This window comes from Hydra vulgaris, chromosome 01, assembly GCF_038396675.1.
Source record: "Hydra vulgaris chromosome 01, alternate assembly HydraT2T_AEP".
Classification (NCBI taxonomy): Eukaryota; Metazoa; Cnidaria; class Hydrozoa; order Anthoathecata; family Hydridae; genus Hydra; species Hydra vulgaris.
In genome coordinates, this window is record NC_088920.1 from 63,522,656 (window position 1) to 63,541,032 (window position 18,377).

The window sequence follows — 18,377 nt, forward strand, 5'->3', positions numbered from 1 at the left end:
GAATTTAAAAATACCAAAAGATGCATTGCTTCAATAGTTGCTTTAAGGGGCAACTACACTCTAAATTTTTCAAAATTAAATTTTTTTTTTAACTAGTATAGATCAAAGTTTTATGCAGATTTTTAAACTGTAAAAAAAAAAACAATATGTTTCTCAATAAGTTTTTGTCTAACATTTGTTGTTTAAATCCTAATTTGAGAAAAAAAGGTCATAGTATCGCGCATAGCAACGGAGGAATGCACTTTATTTGTGCTTTTTCAGAACTTCTGTTTCAAATACAGATTAAGATTGATGTCCTATTTGCTAACTAATATTCTGTTTCTGATCATATGTAGATTTATATATATATATATAATTCTAAAAAATGGTTATATCAAGTTGTCAAAGCTTATTTATACAAAAACATAAACAAAAATATAAAAAAGCTAATGTGGGAGCATTTGAAACGACATAAATATTATTATTGGTTTAAGTCAATTATTTAAGTTTATGAAAAACTTAAATTGAAACTAGACCACTTTACTTTAGCCGGTTACAGACTTATAAACAAGAAGTTAATAGAGATATCATCATTTAGGACGAGTGAAAGTTTTAGGGTTAAACCTAAGTTTTTATGATTTCAGCACTTATCAAAAAGCAATAAGTCAAAAAAATATGCAGGGAATACCTTGAACCTGGTAGTTTTCAAAATAACTTTTCAAAAGTTCATGTTTTTTTTTAGTTTAATTTTAAAAACATCACTTTATTAAGAATTTATTTTTTGTTTTGCGTTTTCCAAGACTTCGCATTTCAAGCACGCCATAAATAAAATCTCAAAAACTATAAATGCCGTCATGATGAAATTTACAGGGATTGTTCATTTTATCAACATTTGTGATATGAGTTGAGTAGAATTTCTAATTAAGCAATGAATGCTTTGTTTGATCTCAATGATCTGTAGTAATAGAAAAAGTTTTTAAAAATATTAGGCCGTATTCCAGTGGACACAAGTACGTTCATTCATTTTTGTACATACAAAAATGAATTGTACATTCATTTTTGTAGATACAAAACTCGTATTTTTATAATAATTTTAGTTCAAAATGTAACTCGTAATTTTAGTTCAAAATGTAACTCGTAATTTTAGTTCAAAAATCGATGTATAATTCAATTTCGTTAAAAATATTTAAAAAAAATCTAAACGATGGTAGGGAGCGCTAGACACTTACGAGTATACATTTATGAACTTAAAAAATGATCGAGTTACATTTTGAACTAAAATTATTATAAAAATACGAGTTTTGTATCTACAAAAATGAATGTACAATTCATTTTTGTATGTACAAAAATGAATGAACGTACTTGTGTCCACTGGAATACGGCCTAAAAGATAATACAAAAAACTTTTTCAATAACTCACAGATCATAGAGAACAAACAAAGCATTCAAAGTTGACTTAGAAATTCGACTCAACGCGTACCACAAACTGTTGATAAAATGAACAATCCCTGTAAATTCTCAATTATGAGGTAGCGGTAGAGCGCTCGCCCCTCACAAGCGGAAAGTTATTTATGGCGTGCTTGAAATGCGAAGTCTTGGAAAACGCAAAACAAAAAATAAATTCTTAATAAAGTGATGTTTTTAAAATTAAACTAAAAAAAAACATGAACTTTTGAAAAGTTATTTTGAAAACTACCAGGTTCAAGGTATTCCCTGCATATTTTTTTGACTTATTGCTTTTTGATAAGTGCTGAAATCATAAAAACTTAGGTTTAACCCTAAAACTTTCACTCGTCCTAAATGATGATATCTCTATTAACTTCTTGTTTATAAGTCTGTAACCGGCTAAAGTAAAGTGGTCTAGTTTCAATTTAAGTTTTTCATAAACTTAAATAATTGACTTAAACCAATAATAATATTTATGTCGTTTCAAATGCTCCCACATTAGCTTTTTTATATTTTTGTTTATGTTTTTGTATAAATAAGCTTTGACAACTTGATATAACCATTTTTTAGAATTATATATATATATATAAATCTACATATGATCAGAAACAGAATATTAGTTAGCAAATAGGACATCAATCTTAATCTGTATTTGAAACAGAAGTTCTGAAAAAGCACAAATAAAGTGCATTCCTCCGTTGCTATGCGCGATACTATGACCTTTTTTTCTCAAATTAGGATTTAAACAACAAATGTTAGACAAAAACTTATTGAGAAACATATTGTTTTTTTTTTTACAGTTTAAAAATCTGCATAAAACTTTGATCTATACTAGTTAAAAAAAAAATTTAATTTTGAAAAATTTAGAGTGTAGTTGCCCCTTAAAGCAACTATTGAAGCAATGCATCTTTTGGTATTTTTAAATTCTATTATTACTAGATAATTTCCTAAATATAAGCAGCAAAATATGGAAAATCGCCCCTCCCATTTATGTTAGTCGTTACTAATAACTCGCCAACGCAAAACCGTTGGTAACATGTATAGCTGCCACAAATTCATAGCTATTTTAATATAAAAAAACAAAAAGATTTTTAGATTTGAATGGCGAATATATTTAAAAATAGATATTGTAATGATTATAGTCTAGGTAATTTATTTTCAACGGCTTTACGTTATTATAAATAGTCGTTAAGTTGTTCTAATAACAAAAAACTAGATATTGTAATAAAAATAGTTCAGGTAATTTATTTTCAACGGACTTACGTTATTATGAATAGTTGTTCCAATCATAAATAAAAGTTGTTCCAATCATAAATGAAAATCAACAATAAAAATAGGAAGATATTGGTCATTGTTTATCTTTTTTTTTATATAAAAAGACATCAAAGATGATTTTAGACAAAATTTTAGCAAGAGATTTTAGCAAGTCTTGTTACTTGTATAAGAGAATTATTTACAGATCTGTTACAGATATGTTATGTTATATTATATATGTGTGTTATATAATATATGTGTGTTATATATATATATATATATATATATATATATATATATATATATATATATATATATATATATATATATATATATATATATATATATATATATATATATATATAGATATAGATTTATATATATATATATATATATATTTATATATATATATATATATATATATATATATATATATAGATATAGATTTATATATATATATATATATATAAATATATATATATATATATATATATATATATATATATAGATATAGATTATATATATATATATATATATATATATATATATATATATATATATATATATATATATATATATATATATATATATATATATATATATATATATATATATATATATATATATATATATATATATATATATATATATATATATATATATATATATATATAATGTCTATATTATGTATCATTGATCTATTTCAAATATATTACGTATATCAGATGTTATATAAACGAATGAAATTTCTATAAGTTAAAAAAAACTAAAAATACTATTTATAAGAATTTAAAATTTGACTCGAATTTCGATATATAACTGTTATTTTATAATTACTTCAACAAGTTATATCAATTTATGTTTATTATTTCTATTTTATCTCGAATATAACCTATTTCGTAATTTATAAAAAGCATAAGTTTCAATTGATGATATAATAATTTCGTGTAGATTTGCATTTTTATTAATTGCTATAATCAACTAAAATAATTCCTTTTTTTTTAGAAGCACATAAAAAAAAGAAATGAAACATTTCATTTTTGCTTTGTTTTTGTTTTTCTCTATTTGCTGCACATCAATGGCACTCTCATGCAATTGTGCTTTGGTAAAATGCAAAGCTCCAGATGGATGTAAAGGTAAATACTATTTTCACTTGGATTTAAAAGTTAAAAACATTGTTTTATTTTCACATTGAGTACTTTCCCAATGTATAACACTTCGGAAAAGTATATATACATCGTATATATACAATATATCATAACATTGTATATACGGTGACTATAGCCCCGGTTTTTACGTAGGAGAGCGCAGCGCTAAACTAATTTGAATTTGAAAGACTAAGTTTAGCGCTGCACTCTCCTGCGAAAAAACCGGGATAATGGTCACCCTAATTGTAATTATACAATGTATTATAAGCACACAATGTGTTATACAATGTGTGCTTTTTGTAGACAAACCGCAGTGGTATGCTGGCTCCAGAGGTTTATGCTTAAGGGTTATGTGGGAATCCCGCATAACCCTTAAGCTTTTTATCTTAAAAGGGCCTTTTGAAAAAAAAGTATTATATTACTGTATTCTTTAAATAATCAACAAACAATTCTTTATTCACTTTTTTATGCTTTCACAAATTAAATTCTTTAATTTTCTGATTTATGGCGTTTAACTTTCAGCGCTAGTATATTAATATTTTGCAAAACAAAATGCATCAGGCAGAGTGAATAAAAAAAAAACCGATTGCTTTTACTCGGCGCTTTTTTCGAGTAATTATTTAACTATACTTGAATAAAATTTAAGCAAAACCGCTTAATTTTTTATTCACGTAAAGTTAAGCAATTTGCTCAAGAAACGTTAATTGCTCAGCTTTACGTGAATAAAAATCTCAGCGATTTTGTCAAATTTTATTTACGTGAAGCTGAACTGAGTAAAAGCAACTGCTTTTTCTATTCATCGGGCTAGCCTGATGATAGAATAGATAATAGCGCTATTATCTAGCATCGGCCTCAAAAATAATTTAAAAAAATATTTGTTATTACGCGACAAAAAATAGATTAGCCAAGATTACAAGATTAGTTTTAACGACTGTAATAAATAAAGCTAAAATATCGCGACGTTCAAATGGGAATTTGCGATTCTGAAATTACTTAATTAAGGGAAATTTAACTATTAAAAAAATTTTAATGTATTATAAAAATATTGCTCGTAAAATTAAATGCTTTCTGGGCATTTGTTTTAAATTTTTCATTTTTGTATACACATTTGATATTCGTTTTAAATGTTTTCATTTTTAAGCAATAATGTTAATGCTGTTAAAATCAGTTCTCTTTTTAACGCAAAGTAACGCTAATTAGTTTACACTAAGTTACATACTGTTATAAAACGAAACCTTAGTGTATATATTGCTGTGGCGTGCTGGTTCAAAAAGCTTGTGTAGAATTTTTCTAAAATGGATTATTTATGCGGGATTTTACCATATAAGATTGATTAAGAGTTCATTAATATATATTAATGAACTCTTAATCAATCTTATATGGTAAAATCCCGCATAAATAATCCATTTTAGAAAAATTCTACACAAGCTTTTTGAACCAGCACGCCACAGCAATATATACACTAACGGTATTCTATAAAAAAAAAATTTGCTTTGGCAAATCTATGCGATTAAAAATTGTTTGCATATAAAGCCTATCGCCTGCGGTAATTACGAATTTCCTAGCAGTATTTTCTTGTATTCAATAAAATATTGTTTGTCACGTAATGGAAACTTTATAAATGAATGATCGATAAGGTAAAAATCTAAAAGTGATCTAATCAAATTTTTACGGCGAAATGTTGTTTTTGAGTTTTTTAATCAATGGTTCTAATTTAAGGGATAAAGCCTGATAATTAATTATTACACATAAATGGAAAAGAATATGCAAAAATAAATTAAAATTTGCAAGCGAGGCTATTGTGTCTTAAAAAGCTTTTAACTAATTCTTAAAAGAATTGATCAATTATTAAGCGAAGTTCTATTTTTGTAGGAACGAAAATTTGAGAATATTTTTTATAAAAGCATTGGTATTATGTTGTTTATCAAATCGAAGATATTAAAACCAATTATATTCTCAAAGAAAAAGAGGAAATGTTCTATTTAAAAATGTATATTAGTTTATTTCTTTTCCTTAATAGCCGGAATAGTCAAAGACATTTGTGGTTGTTGTGATATTTGTGCTCAGTCCGCTGGTGAAGAATGCGGAGAGGTGATGTTTGATATTAAAAAATGCGGCGACCAGCTGGAATGCGTCAAAAAGAACAATACAGACTTAATGGGAATATGTATAAACTGTTATTCATTTTATTTCTATAAAATGTATTTTATTAAAAAAATTTCTAACAAGCGAAATAATAATAATTTTTTATGAAGGTCGACCAAAATGCGGACCAAAGTGCAAAATGTTTTGCCCAAATGGGTATGTACTTGACGGAAATGGATGCCCTACTTGTCGTTGTAATAGTAAGATATTTTTTTTTTATATGTAATGAAAAAATAAAATAAATATGATAAAAAATATTTTTTTTCTCAAAGGTCAACCAACATGTGGCCCAGTATGTATGATTTACTGTGAAAACGGAAACGTTCTTGACGAAAGAGGGTGTCCGACATGTAGTTGCTACAGTAAAAAGATGTTTCAGTATTTTAAATAAATTATCAAAATAAGCTTAAACATATATACAGCTTGATACATACGTGCATACACACATCCATACATACATACATACATACATACATACATACATACATACATACATACATACATACATACATACATACATACATACATACATACATACATACATACATACATACATACATACATACATACATACATACATACATACATACATACATACATACATACATACATACATACATACATACATACATACATACATACATACATACATACATACATACACACTTACACACATACACACATACACACATACATACATACATACATACATCCATACACACATACACACATACACACATACACACATACACACATACACACATACATACATACATACATACATACATACATACATACATACATACATACATACATACATACATACATACATACATACATACATACATACATACATACATACATACATACATACATACATACATACATACATACATACATACATACATACATACATACATACATACATACATACATACATTCATACATACATACATACATACATACATACATACATACATACATACATACATACATACATACATACATACATACATACATACATACATACATACATACATACATACATACATACATACATACATACATACATACATACATACGTACATACATATTAAATTGATATTGTATTAATAGAAAATATTTATATATAAATTTTTATGAAAAATATTTATATAGAAATACCAAAATGCCTGGCTAATCTATACTCAGTCAAAGATGAAACATTTAAACTAAAATGTCCAAATAATGGATGCCCATTTATCAAATGTGCTTACGGACAAGTACTTGATCAAAATGGTTGCAAGACATGTACCTGTAGAAGTAAGAAATAAAAAATAATCGTTTACTTAATTATTTAAATTTAATTTAAAATAAAATTAATTTATTAGATTTAAATAAAAGTTAATTTAATTTAATAATAAAAATTAATTTTAATGATAAGGTCATTATTAAACTCGGCAAAAGTATCATATGTTTTGTTTTTCTTAAAATTAAAAACTATTTATTCATAGAATATTTTGACAGTTTTTTATTAATTTTGTTTTGTTTTGGCAAATAAAAATTTTGACTTATTAACAAAGTTTATCCAATCGGCGCATCTAGTTTTTTTCGGAATTAAAACCACGCGTTTGTCACGATCCTGCCGTAAACCAAAAACACGTGTATATTATAGGCAGTTTTACTCAAGTTTAACTCTTGTATTTTGTGGTTTTAAAGTCAGTTTCAAATTTTGCATGCTTTTATCAGTAAGTTAATAATAATAGTTAATTTCACGAAATGAAAACCATTTTTGACACGTATTAATCTTTTTGTTTTAGAAGGTTTTAAACACGCAACAGAAACCAAGCGTAACTTTTTTCTGAGTTTTTTTTTTTTGTTGTTCATTGTTTATTTTGTTGTTTAATTTATAAACAGTTTCGAAGCAAATAAATAAAAATAAATATTGGTGGGGCAAATAGAAGACTTATTTCACCGAGCCCCATTCTCACGTAATTACAAAAACCCTAATATTTAAATGTCTATAGTTAACAAACTGTTTATTAAAAAAAAATAGAAAAGTAAAATAGATAACAATTTGTTGTCATTTAAAGAATAATTTAAAGAATCAAAATTAAGAAAAGAGTAAGATCAAGTTATTTATTTTTATTGATTTATTTAATAATAACTGTGTACATGTACAATGACAATTTACGGAGCCTAGGTAATCTAGGCTTTAACAGCCAATTTATGTTAAAAATAAGTCCGACTTTGATTTAAGTTGTTTAAGTGTTTTAGAATCTACAATGTTTTGATCTAAATTATTCCAGCTGTTAATAACACGGTTTGTTAAGAAATAGTACCTCTTTGGATTTTTAATTAATTGTCTATGAAACCTCATATTGTGACCTCTCGTATTCGAAGTTATTAAATCTGGTGGGTATTCCAATGTTAAGTTATCTATTTATTTTACAATTTTGAAAAGTTGGATTAAGTCATTACGTTCGCGTCTTTTTTCAAGAGTCATTAATTTAAAGTAGGTTAGTCTACTTTCATAGTTTTTCCCTTGAAGACATTTTGTTCGTGTTGCTTTGCGTTGTATCGATTCAATTTTTTTTTTTTATCTTGTTCTAAGTAAGGACACCACACTGAATTTGCATAGTCTAGATACGGTCTTACAAGAGAGGTGTACAACAATTTAGATGCGTTTATGTCTAAGTTTTTAAATGAATGTTTTATTATTCCTAACATTTTATTAGCTTTACCAGACGCATAACTAACTTGACTAGACCATTTTAAGTCGTTTGAAATCATAATTCCTAAATATTTTTCAATTTGTGTTTCTGGTAGTTCAACTGTATTTAGCACTGAATCATACATTGTGTATATATGCCTAGTTTTTTCGCTACCTATGTGCATGCGTTTACATTTGCTGACATTAAATTTTAATAGCCATAATTGTGACCATGTCATTAATTTGTTTAGATCTGTTTGAGCCTTTTCTATATCAGAAAATGATCTAATTATGTTAATTAGTTTAATATCATCAGCATACATTTTACAGTTCGTTGATAACTCATTCGGTAAGTCGTTTATATAAACAATAAGCATAAACGGACCCAAGACAGACCCTTGCGGTACTCCACTTGTAACTGCAGACCAATTTGAAAATCCGCCGTTGCAGACGACACGTTGCACTCTGTTACTTACGAAATTTTTGCACCATCTAACTGCTTTTTTGTTAAATCCATAACTTTTTAGTTTAAGACACAATCTGTTGTGAGGCACGGAATCGAAAGCTTTTTTCATATCTAGGGAAATGATATCTTCTTGTAAATTATCTTCCATTGCTTGAGTTATTAGATCCATAGATTCTATAAGGTTTGTACAACAGTTTTTTTTTTAGAAAATCCATGTTGTTCTTTAGTCAAGAGATTGTTATTTTCTAAGTGCGACATAAATGTAGCTTTTAAGATACGTTCCATTACTTTACTTATAACTGAAGTAAGTGATACTGGTCGATAACTTGGTGGTTCCGATTTATCTCCATTTTTAAATCATGGTGTTATATTAGCATTTAACCACATCGATGGAATTATTCCAGTGTCATACGATTTATTAAAAATAAGTGATAAAGGAAGTGAGAACGCATCTGCGCAACACTTTAAAAGAAATGGGTGAACTCCATCTACTCCTGTACATTTATTTGGATTTAGTGACTTCAGGATTATATAAACTCTGTCCGGTGAAAATGTAGGGTCATCACAAATAATGTTTGTCCTATTTTTAAAGAATGGCATATTGTCACTAATTTCATTGGTGAAAACAGAGCTAAAATAGTTATTTCAGGAATGCGCTATTGATAAATAATTTGTTTCAAGTTTGCCGTTTACATTTAATGCGTTAATTCCTTCTTTAACTTTTGATTTTTTGTTTATATACGCATAAATTGCTTTTGGGTTTTTTATAACGTTTAAGGCGATGATTTTTTTTCATATAATTTAATTTGGTTCTTAATTTATTTATTTTTTTACTTTATTTCTAATTGATTTGTATTCTAATACATTAGTTAGTAAGAAAAAATTAATAAGATATTATCATTTGCTTAAAACTTAAAAATTTAAACTAAGATTTAAAAAGAAAAAAGTAAATAAATTAATATACACCATAGAAATAACCTAAATATACTAGTATACTTCATAGAAATAATGTAAATAAATTAGCAAACGCCACGAAGGAAATGCCATAATCAAGGTAATAAAAAAAAAATGTTGATACACTCAGTGACATATTTTTTGTATTAATTATATGTTGTATTTGAGTTTTAACTAAAAAAAGTCATTTAAAATCGGATATATTAAAATCCATAAGTAAGAATGCCTGTTTTGATTCATTTTTAAACTGCTCTATACTAGTTTTATGTGTATTTGGGAAACATTTTTTGTGTATTTACAATCTTGGGTAGGTAGTTGGCTGGGTAGTTGACTAATCGAATAGCAATAGTAATAGTTATATATATATATATATATATATATATATATATATATATATATATATATATATATATATATATATATATATTTATATATGTATATATTTGTTGTTGTTTTTATTGATGTTTTGTAAAGTACAGAATCAAGTTTACTAAATTAGTAATTTTTTATACTTTAATGTATAGACTTTAGTCTATAGAGTTTTTAGTAGAATATATTTTATGAACAAACCCAGACCATTAAAAAATTTGTTTAAATTGGATGAGATTTTATTAAACCGTTTTTAGTAAACCGTTTGTTTACCCATGTAGAAAAAACAAGTGTTAGGCAAAATCAGGCAGTTTTTATTCTTCATGATATGAAAGTCTTTTGAATACTTTGTCAGCGTGAAATTTTAGTTGTTTTATAAATATTATAAGTTAATATTAGTTTACTAATGTAATGATTAGTTCACATTTGTAATTTTAGTAAATAATTTCATATTTTTATTTAGCTTTACCTGCTTCGTGCACCAAAGATGGATGTTGTAAAGAACATACCCGTTTTTGCAACAAAAACAACAAGTAAATTAAAGTTTTCAAAATAATAATTCTGTGAAAGTTAAAAAATAATTATTTTTTACTAATGAATTTATGATTTTATTTTTAAAATCCTTTTAAGCATCTGTTTAACTAATTTAATATTTTAAACTAATTTTCAGTTGTTGTATCCACGATTCAACATGCTTTTCAAAACCCGGTTGGTACAGAAGCTAGTCGGTATGACGATTTTCAAACGCATAATTTTTTGGGAAATGGTATAAATCACAAGTGTTAAAACCATATTTTTCTATATGTAAAAAAAAGAAAGGTATATAATAATAAAAAATTCCTCTTTTTTTTGTATAAATCAATATCGTTACTTAGAAAAGTTCAAGCGCAAAGTAATTGAACCTCCTAAATTATTTAACATCGTAAATAATATGCATTGTGCAAATTCTTCCGAATGCCACAAGCCGTTTCTGAAAATATAATGAAGAGTTGTTACACATCTGTGTAACGCTAGATTTGTAAAGCACGATAGATTTAAAGCACGCTCGGTTTTAGTTATTAAAACCCACAAAAATCTTGCGCGCTAGTGTTTTTAAGTAATCAACCAACCAAACCAGGGTAATTACCAAACAAAAACTAGACCTTTTCTAGAGCAATGAAAAACTTTATTTGGTAACTAAAATAATGTATAATAATGATAGCTATTACCTCTGTTTGATATAAAGCTTAATCGACAAAGAAAAAATATAGATGACCATCTTCAATATTTTTTCTTTGTTGATTATGCTTTATAGAAGCTACTTTGATTCCCTTTTTACTAAGAATGTTTTCTTGATCTTTCATTAAACTCAAAAGCGGAGAACTAAAATGTTATTATTGCACATCTTAGTAGATATTCATAACGAAGACTATCAGGTACTTGTAACAAAAAAAGGTAAACAAAAATCACAAATTGACATTAACCATGAGCAGTCGTAGCGCTGTGGTTAGCGCGCTTTCCTCAGAAACAAGCGACCCGTGGTTCAGCGCTACTTCTGGGCAAGTTTAATAACATTTGCAAGGGAGGAGGCGTGAATCTCCTTTCAAACTTTGCTCCACGGTGCTCTGTGATTAGACCGTAACGACTTCTTGGGGCACCTAAAATAACGAAAAAAAAAAAGTGAAACGTGAAGAACTTTAAATAACACCAGAGCTAATTATGACAAATAGAATACTTTTGTGATCATAATTAATATAAACTGTTACGCAACTGTCTCAAATCTTTACGCATAGATTTGAGACAATTAGGGGTATTAGAAGATATTGTAAAGCTTGTAAAAAGTGAAGAAATAAATAAAACTAGAGCAGCTTCAATAGAGAGTGGAAAGCTGAAAAACAACTTTTAAAATATATCAAATAGACAAAAGATTATATAATTGAAATTTCAATTAGACAAAATATTATATAATTGAATTTTCAATTGGACATAAGATTATATAACTGACTCCCTTTACCCACAAAGCACCACTTCATGGTCAAAATGGGAGTCGTGGTGGCATTTCGATGGCAAGCAAGCGTTTTGCAAATACTAACAATCCAGGATGTCCAGACTATGAAAATAGTAAACGAAGTTCAAATATAATTTTTTTTGTAAAAAATATTACTGTATTTAGATGCAATGATGCAGTTTCTTCTAGGTCAGGGTTTTCGATGGTGTGAACCTTTGATTGAAGAAGTGCTTAGAACACCAGATGACGCTCCAGAAAGTTTTGTAGTAGATGCTGGTATTGAGCATCCAGAGGAATTTAGCAACTTCCATAATGACTACTCTCTTGTTCCAGAAAAGATGATAGTTAAAGAAGAATGACTGAGTGAATATCAGAAATAAATGTCTATAAAAATAGACGTTTACCAAATTTACCAAATGTTAAAAATACTCCCCAAATTTCAACGCAAAGAAAAAAACATTCTTTTTTTTTTTTCAAGTTCCGTGTTTTATAATATATATAAAAATGGCAAGGACGAGAAGAAGACAGATTTGCCTTATCACCAAGTCCCTCGTTTTTTCTAGACATTTATATAAATATATTGTAACTAAAATTAAAAATTAAAAATGAGAGAAAAAAGCAAAATGTTTCAAAGAAGTTAATATAAAATGCAAAACAGTTAAAGTCTTTCAAAGTTGTTTTTAATTAAAGTTAATGAACACTAACATGAAGATTAACTTCAGTCATGCAATGATATATTGATATATAATGCTATATATATTCAAATTTTAAAGTTATTCATTAAATTAAAACTTTAATAAATCATTCAAGAAAACCAAAACCAACAGCATAAAAAGAAAACATGAAAAATTAAAACATAAAGGTTAATTTATAATCAGAAGGCACTATATATACATATATATATATATATATATATATATATATATATATATATATATATATATATATATATATATATATATATATATATATATATATATATATATATGTAAATATATATATATATATATATATATATATATATATATATATATATATATATATATATATATATATATATATATATATATATATATATATATATATATATGTAAATATATATATATACACATATACATATATGTATATATACACATGCATACACACACATATATACATATATACACCTGGTCCTATCATAGATCCTTGAGAAACGCCGCATTAACATATTGTTAGTTATTTCATTGCCTAATGAAATATATTGTTTTTTATTAGATAAGTAGCTTTTAAGTCAAGCTATGTTTATATTTTTGATTGCGTTGTTTTCTAATTTTTTAATTAAAATGCTATGATCAACAGTGTCGAACGCCTTACTAAGATCTATGAAAATTCCTAAAGTTACCTTGCTTTTGTCAAAACCTTGAAAAATAATCTGAATGAGATGAAGAATTGCATGATCAGTAGAATGTCCTGTTCTGAAGCCAAATTGTTTGTTATAAAGAATTTTTTTTTTTTCTAAAAATGAGTATAATTTGTTTTACATTTAAGTCTCGTTCTACTTCTCGCGAGAATTTTCTATTTCTCATTTCCCACGAGAAGTCATATTTCTCACAAGAAACGAGAACGAGACGAGATCTCGCTCATGGTTGATGGAAACAAAAGATATTTTTAAAAATAAGAAAATAATTTCTGAACACTACGATTTCAGTGGATATCCGAAAGATCATCCATGCTTTAATGAGACCAATTAAAATGTTGTTGGTAAATTCAAGGATAAATCAAATGGTCGATTAATTCAAGAATTTATCGCTTTACGACCCAAGATGTACTTTTTTCTCAAAGCTAATAATTATAACAAAAACTAGCAAAAAAAGTTGTTAAAAAAGATCTAAAGCATGAAACATATAAACAGTGTCTCAACATTCAGATTGAACTGAAACATATACATACGAGCAAGAAAAAATGTCTCTAAGCCCTCTTGATTCTAAGCGACGAATTGCTCCTAATGGAGTTACAGTTTTTGCCGTATGGTCATAAACTTATATCAGTTCTTCCAGACGGAACAAGTTGTAACTCTTTACAAACGAATTATCTATTCGATCTACTAACAAGACGATAAAAGGGCTGGTTTACCTCTTTGTTGCACAACTGAATCAATAGAATAAGTCTTTAAAGACCAAATTGACTCAGAAGCCCTAATTTGACCCCCTTCTAGCTCACCTGGAGCATACAACTAATAAACTTTTACACTAGGAAAAACTACAATTTTTTTTCTTGCAGCAGGCATTAATGGGGCTAAATATGCTTTTTTCATTTTAATTTGCATCTATTGGTTTTTCCTCATATAAGCGTGTAGTTTGACTTTTAATTGATTTTATGAAAGCAGATAAACCTTTTACCCATGCAACTGATTTTATAGTCATTAGCAACTCTTGACCATACCGGCAACTTAAAAGTTTTTCAGCGAGTGTGCGATTATAGCGTTCACCGATGTACTGCTCTTTATGATTTCCAGCTGCAGCTCGCCTGATCTGGACTTTATTCCTTTCAATAAGTTTTGTTTTTGCTCCTTTAAATTCACATCGAGCATTAACTTAGATAAGATTGGACCACGCTTACATATTTTAGCGAGAGCTTCTGAAACATTAGCAGTTTTTAAGAGGCTCAGCGTCTTTGAAGCGGCTTGCTACGTAAACAACTAATAATGCATGTTTATTGGTTTATTGACCAACATTGTCATGAGGGAGATAAATCAGATCAGCTTTGTGGACTTTTTTAGGATGAGTTTTGTTAACCATCTCTTTTTGTATATAGGTAAGGGCAGGTAAATAAATTTGCCGTATTGCTTGCTTTTTAAGCCGTTCACCAGCTTCTTTGTTAGAAACTTTTGCTTCAGCTGCAAGTTTTTTAATAGCAGCAAGACCATGCAATATTCTTTTAAGCTATAGTAAATCTTAGAAAGCTCCATTATAAACTTATAGTTAGAAAGACGTGTCTAAAATATAAAAATGAAAAGGTTATTAAAAAATACAAAAAGCAAACGCCTTAGCTACCTTAGCTAAAGATAACAAAAAAGATTTTGATAAGTATGTTAGCGAGTTGTGTGGTAAAAAAAGATCACAACTCCGTGCAAGATTTGCATGAGTTTGCACTTGTTATATATACTTTCATGTGTCTTACCTTGATTCAGAAATAATAAACATTTCTAATAAAATTATTTTGATGACTAAATCTTTTTATTGAGGAAAAATTATTTTGATGACTGAAATTTTTTATTGAGGAAAGAGCAAAAATTTATAATGCTATAAAAAAATTTAGATTAGCCTTTAAGATTCGCAGTGAAATTATTATATATATTATATTTTATCAAATTCAATATATCTTTCAATATCTTGTAATATCTTGATAATGAGCAAAAATATGCTTCAATTTTTCAATCGCTTCTTGAGCTTCATTATAATCCATCTTTATCTACAAGTACACACTTGTTCAATAAGTGTTTTTGCAGTTTTAAGATATTTTTTTACTATTTCATAGAGACGTTTATATTTAGTTGTCCACTCAGTAGTTTCAACATGAGCACCATCATTAAGAGCAAGGCATGAATATCAAACATATGGGTGTATAGCGGTATGTAACAAAGATTTTTGTTTTTATTTCTCACAGCTAAAGTTATATAGCTATAATCCCGCTTACATTTTTCATCAGTCAAATATTGTACAATTTCTAATGACTTAATATGCACAGCTTTTTTAAAAGCCTCAATTTGCCTAGTTTAATTAAATTTATTACTTGGATGAACTTTACAACTTCAAGCTGGTTATACCTAATTGCTTCATGCAGCAGTAAAGAACATGGTGGTTTTTTACTGCTGCATGGCAAGCAGCAGTAAAAAACCACCATGGATTGATCAATGCAGATCTTTTTGTTGTAGGGCAGCAAGGTAACCAAACTGAAATGAAAAAAAACGCTGCTATAAATGCATATGGAACCGCTCTTGGTGTGAACGCTGATCCTGTTTTTTTATCGATCATCCCTGAACCCTTGTTTAACTATGTTGTTCCTGAGCTTATTGCCTTAGCAAGATATTATGCTCTTGTTGCTTCAATCTTTGGAATTTGTGTTCTAGCTACATTTATGCTCAAGTAGATAAATGTAACTATACTTTTTAGCAGTAAATCAACGTGCTCATTAAAAAAATAAAAAAATTTTGAAAAGTTCTAAAAATAAAAAAAAAACCTTTTTAAATAAAAAAAAATTCAAAAACTAAAAAAACTGTTAGCTTTATGTGACATCTGGCTGGATTGCGTTAGGCTGACTTTTTGTACTTTATCTTAAAATTGTTTACTTTTTGGTAACGTATCAACATATTAACCCTGTATTTTGTTCATTGCTTGGTTGATAAAAATCTTTAAGTTCTGGTTGTGGGGGTAATTTATCCCCTATGGTTAAAACTAAGAAATTATTCTAACTAACGTTCTCAATTTTGTTTTCTAGATATTTCCTGTATATATATATATGAATGGCGATGTACTCGACGAGTCATCTACCCTTCATCTAATAGGATTAACTCTTACTTCCGATCTTTCTTTTAAACCGTATATCAAGTTCATTGCAAAATTAGCATCTGCTAAGGTTATATCTTTTTATCGTGCTCGTTACTTTTTTACTTTGGATTCTTTTCTTTTTCTCTATAAATCTCAAATCCGTCCTTGTATCAAATACTGTTTCCATATCTGGGGCGGATCTTCAAATTTTTTTTTTTTTTTTTTTTTTTTTTTTTTTTTTTTTTTTTTGCCATATAAATTTATTAAAGTCGTAAAGCATAATATAAATACAAATAGCAGGGGCAAGAAGAAGACATAATTGGTCTTATCACCAAGCCCCTTAGTCTATACCGTAAATATAAGACAACAAAAATTTAAAAACGTAACACTATATAATATAAAACATTTTTATAAAGACTTTATAGAATAAAAATCATCGGTCCTAAAGTCCTACTTTAACTTTTTGTTTTTGTGTTGGTTAAGAAAAATTTTAAAAAAAGAAAAAAAGGAAAATGTACAAAGAAACTATATTACTAATAAGCAAGCAAGCAAATACGCATAATCCTGAAGCTTTCCTTTTACACCAGCATATACCTTTAAATATGTGAATAATTCTTATAAACCATAATTTTATATATATATATATATATATATTTTTTTTTTTTCAAGCCTCATTAAAACTTCAGAAAAAGCTGAGCGCTACGTCGATCATCTGTAGTTTTTGCTTTAATTTATTCTTAAACTCATTTAGCATAGAAATTGTTTTAAGTTCATTAGTTAATATTTTATTCCATAATTTCGGCCCTCTAGTAGAAATTGAAAATTCGGTCGCCGCAAAATAACTTTTGGGTTGGATATAACTGTTATTTGAAAATCTGGTGAGATATCTATTCTGATTTATTTTGAATAATGGGTAAAAAATTTTAGGAGATATATTTTTATTAATTTTGAACATAAATATAAGAACTTGATAGACATTTAATTGATAAACATTCATTATATTTAAATTAACAAATAATGCTTGGGAGTGTGTATAACGGCCCACATTGGAAATGATTCTGATTGCATGCTTTTGTTTATTAAATAGTTTTTTTATTTTATTTTTATTTGTACTGCACCAAGCAATATTTGCATAATTAAGATGGCAATGAATGAACGAGAAATATAAAAGCTTTAAGCAAGTTGGATTTAAAAAAGGCTTAGCTCTGCATAGCAGGCCTATGTTCCTTGAGATTGTATTTTCGAGATATTGATGTCCTTTCTCTTTTTGACAAGGTGCAAAAACGCGATGTAAACGTAGTTGAACCTGTTCTTGCAGCCAACCTTCAACCATTATCACATTGTCGTAATGCTTCTTTTTCTATTTTTTAAAAATATTATAACTGGCACTGCCCTAAAGAGCTCGCTTCTA

At 27.3% G+C, this 18,377-nt stretch overlaps 1 protein-coding gene across 1 annotated transcript; it reads left to right on the forward strand.

Moving 5' to 3' along the window:
* The first annotated feature begins 3,672 nt into the window (after positions 1-3,672).
* On the forward strand, positions 3,673-11,290 carry LOC136075517 (antistasin-like). Its single transcript, XM_065788905.1, has 7 exons — positions 3,673-3,815; positions 5,848-5,994; positions 6,083-6,172; positions 6,245-6,334; positions 7,131-7,274; positions 10,917-10,986; positions 11,124-11,290. The coding sequence occupies exons 1-7, from the start codon at positions 3,704-3,706 to the stop codon at positions 11,176-11,178; spliced, it is 708 nt and encodes a 235-aa protein (XP_065644977.1). The 5' UTR covers positions 3,673-3,703; the 3' UTR covers positions 11,179-11,290.
* The last annotated feature ends 7,087 nt before the right edge of the window (positions 11,291-18,377 follow it).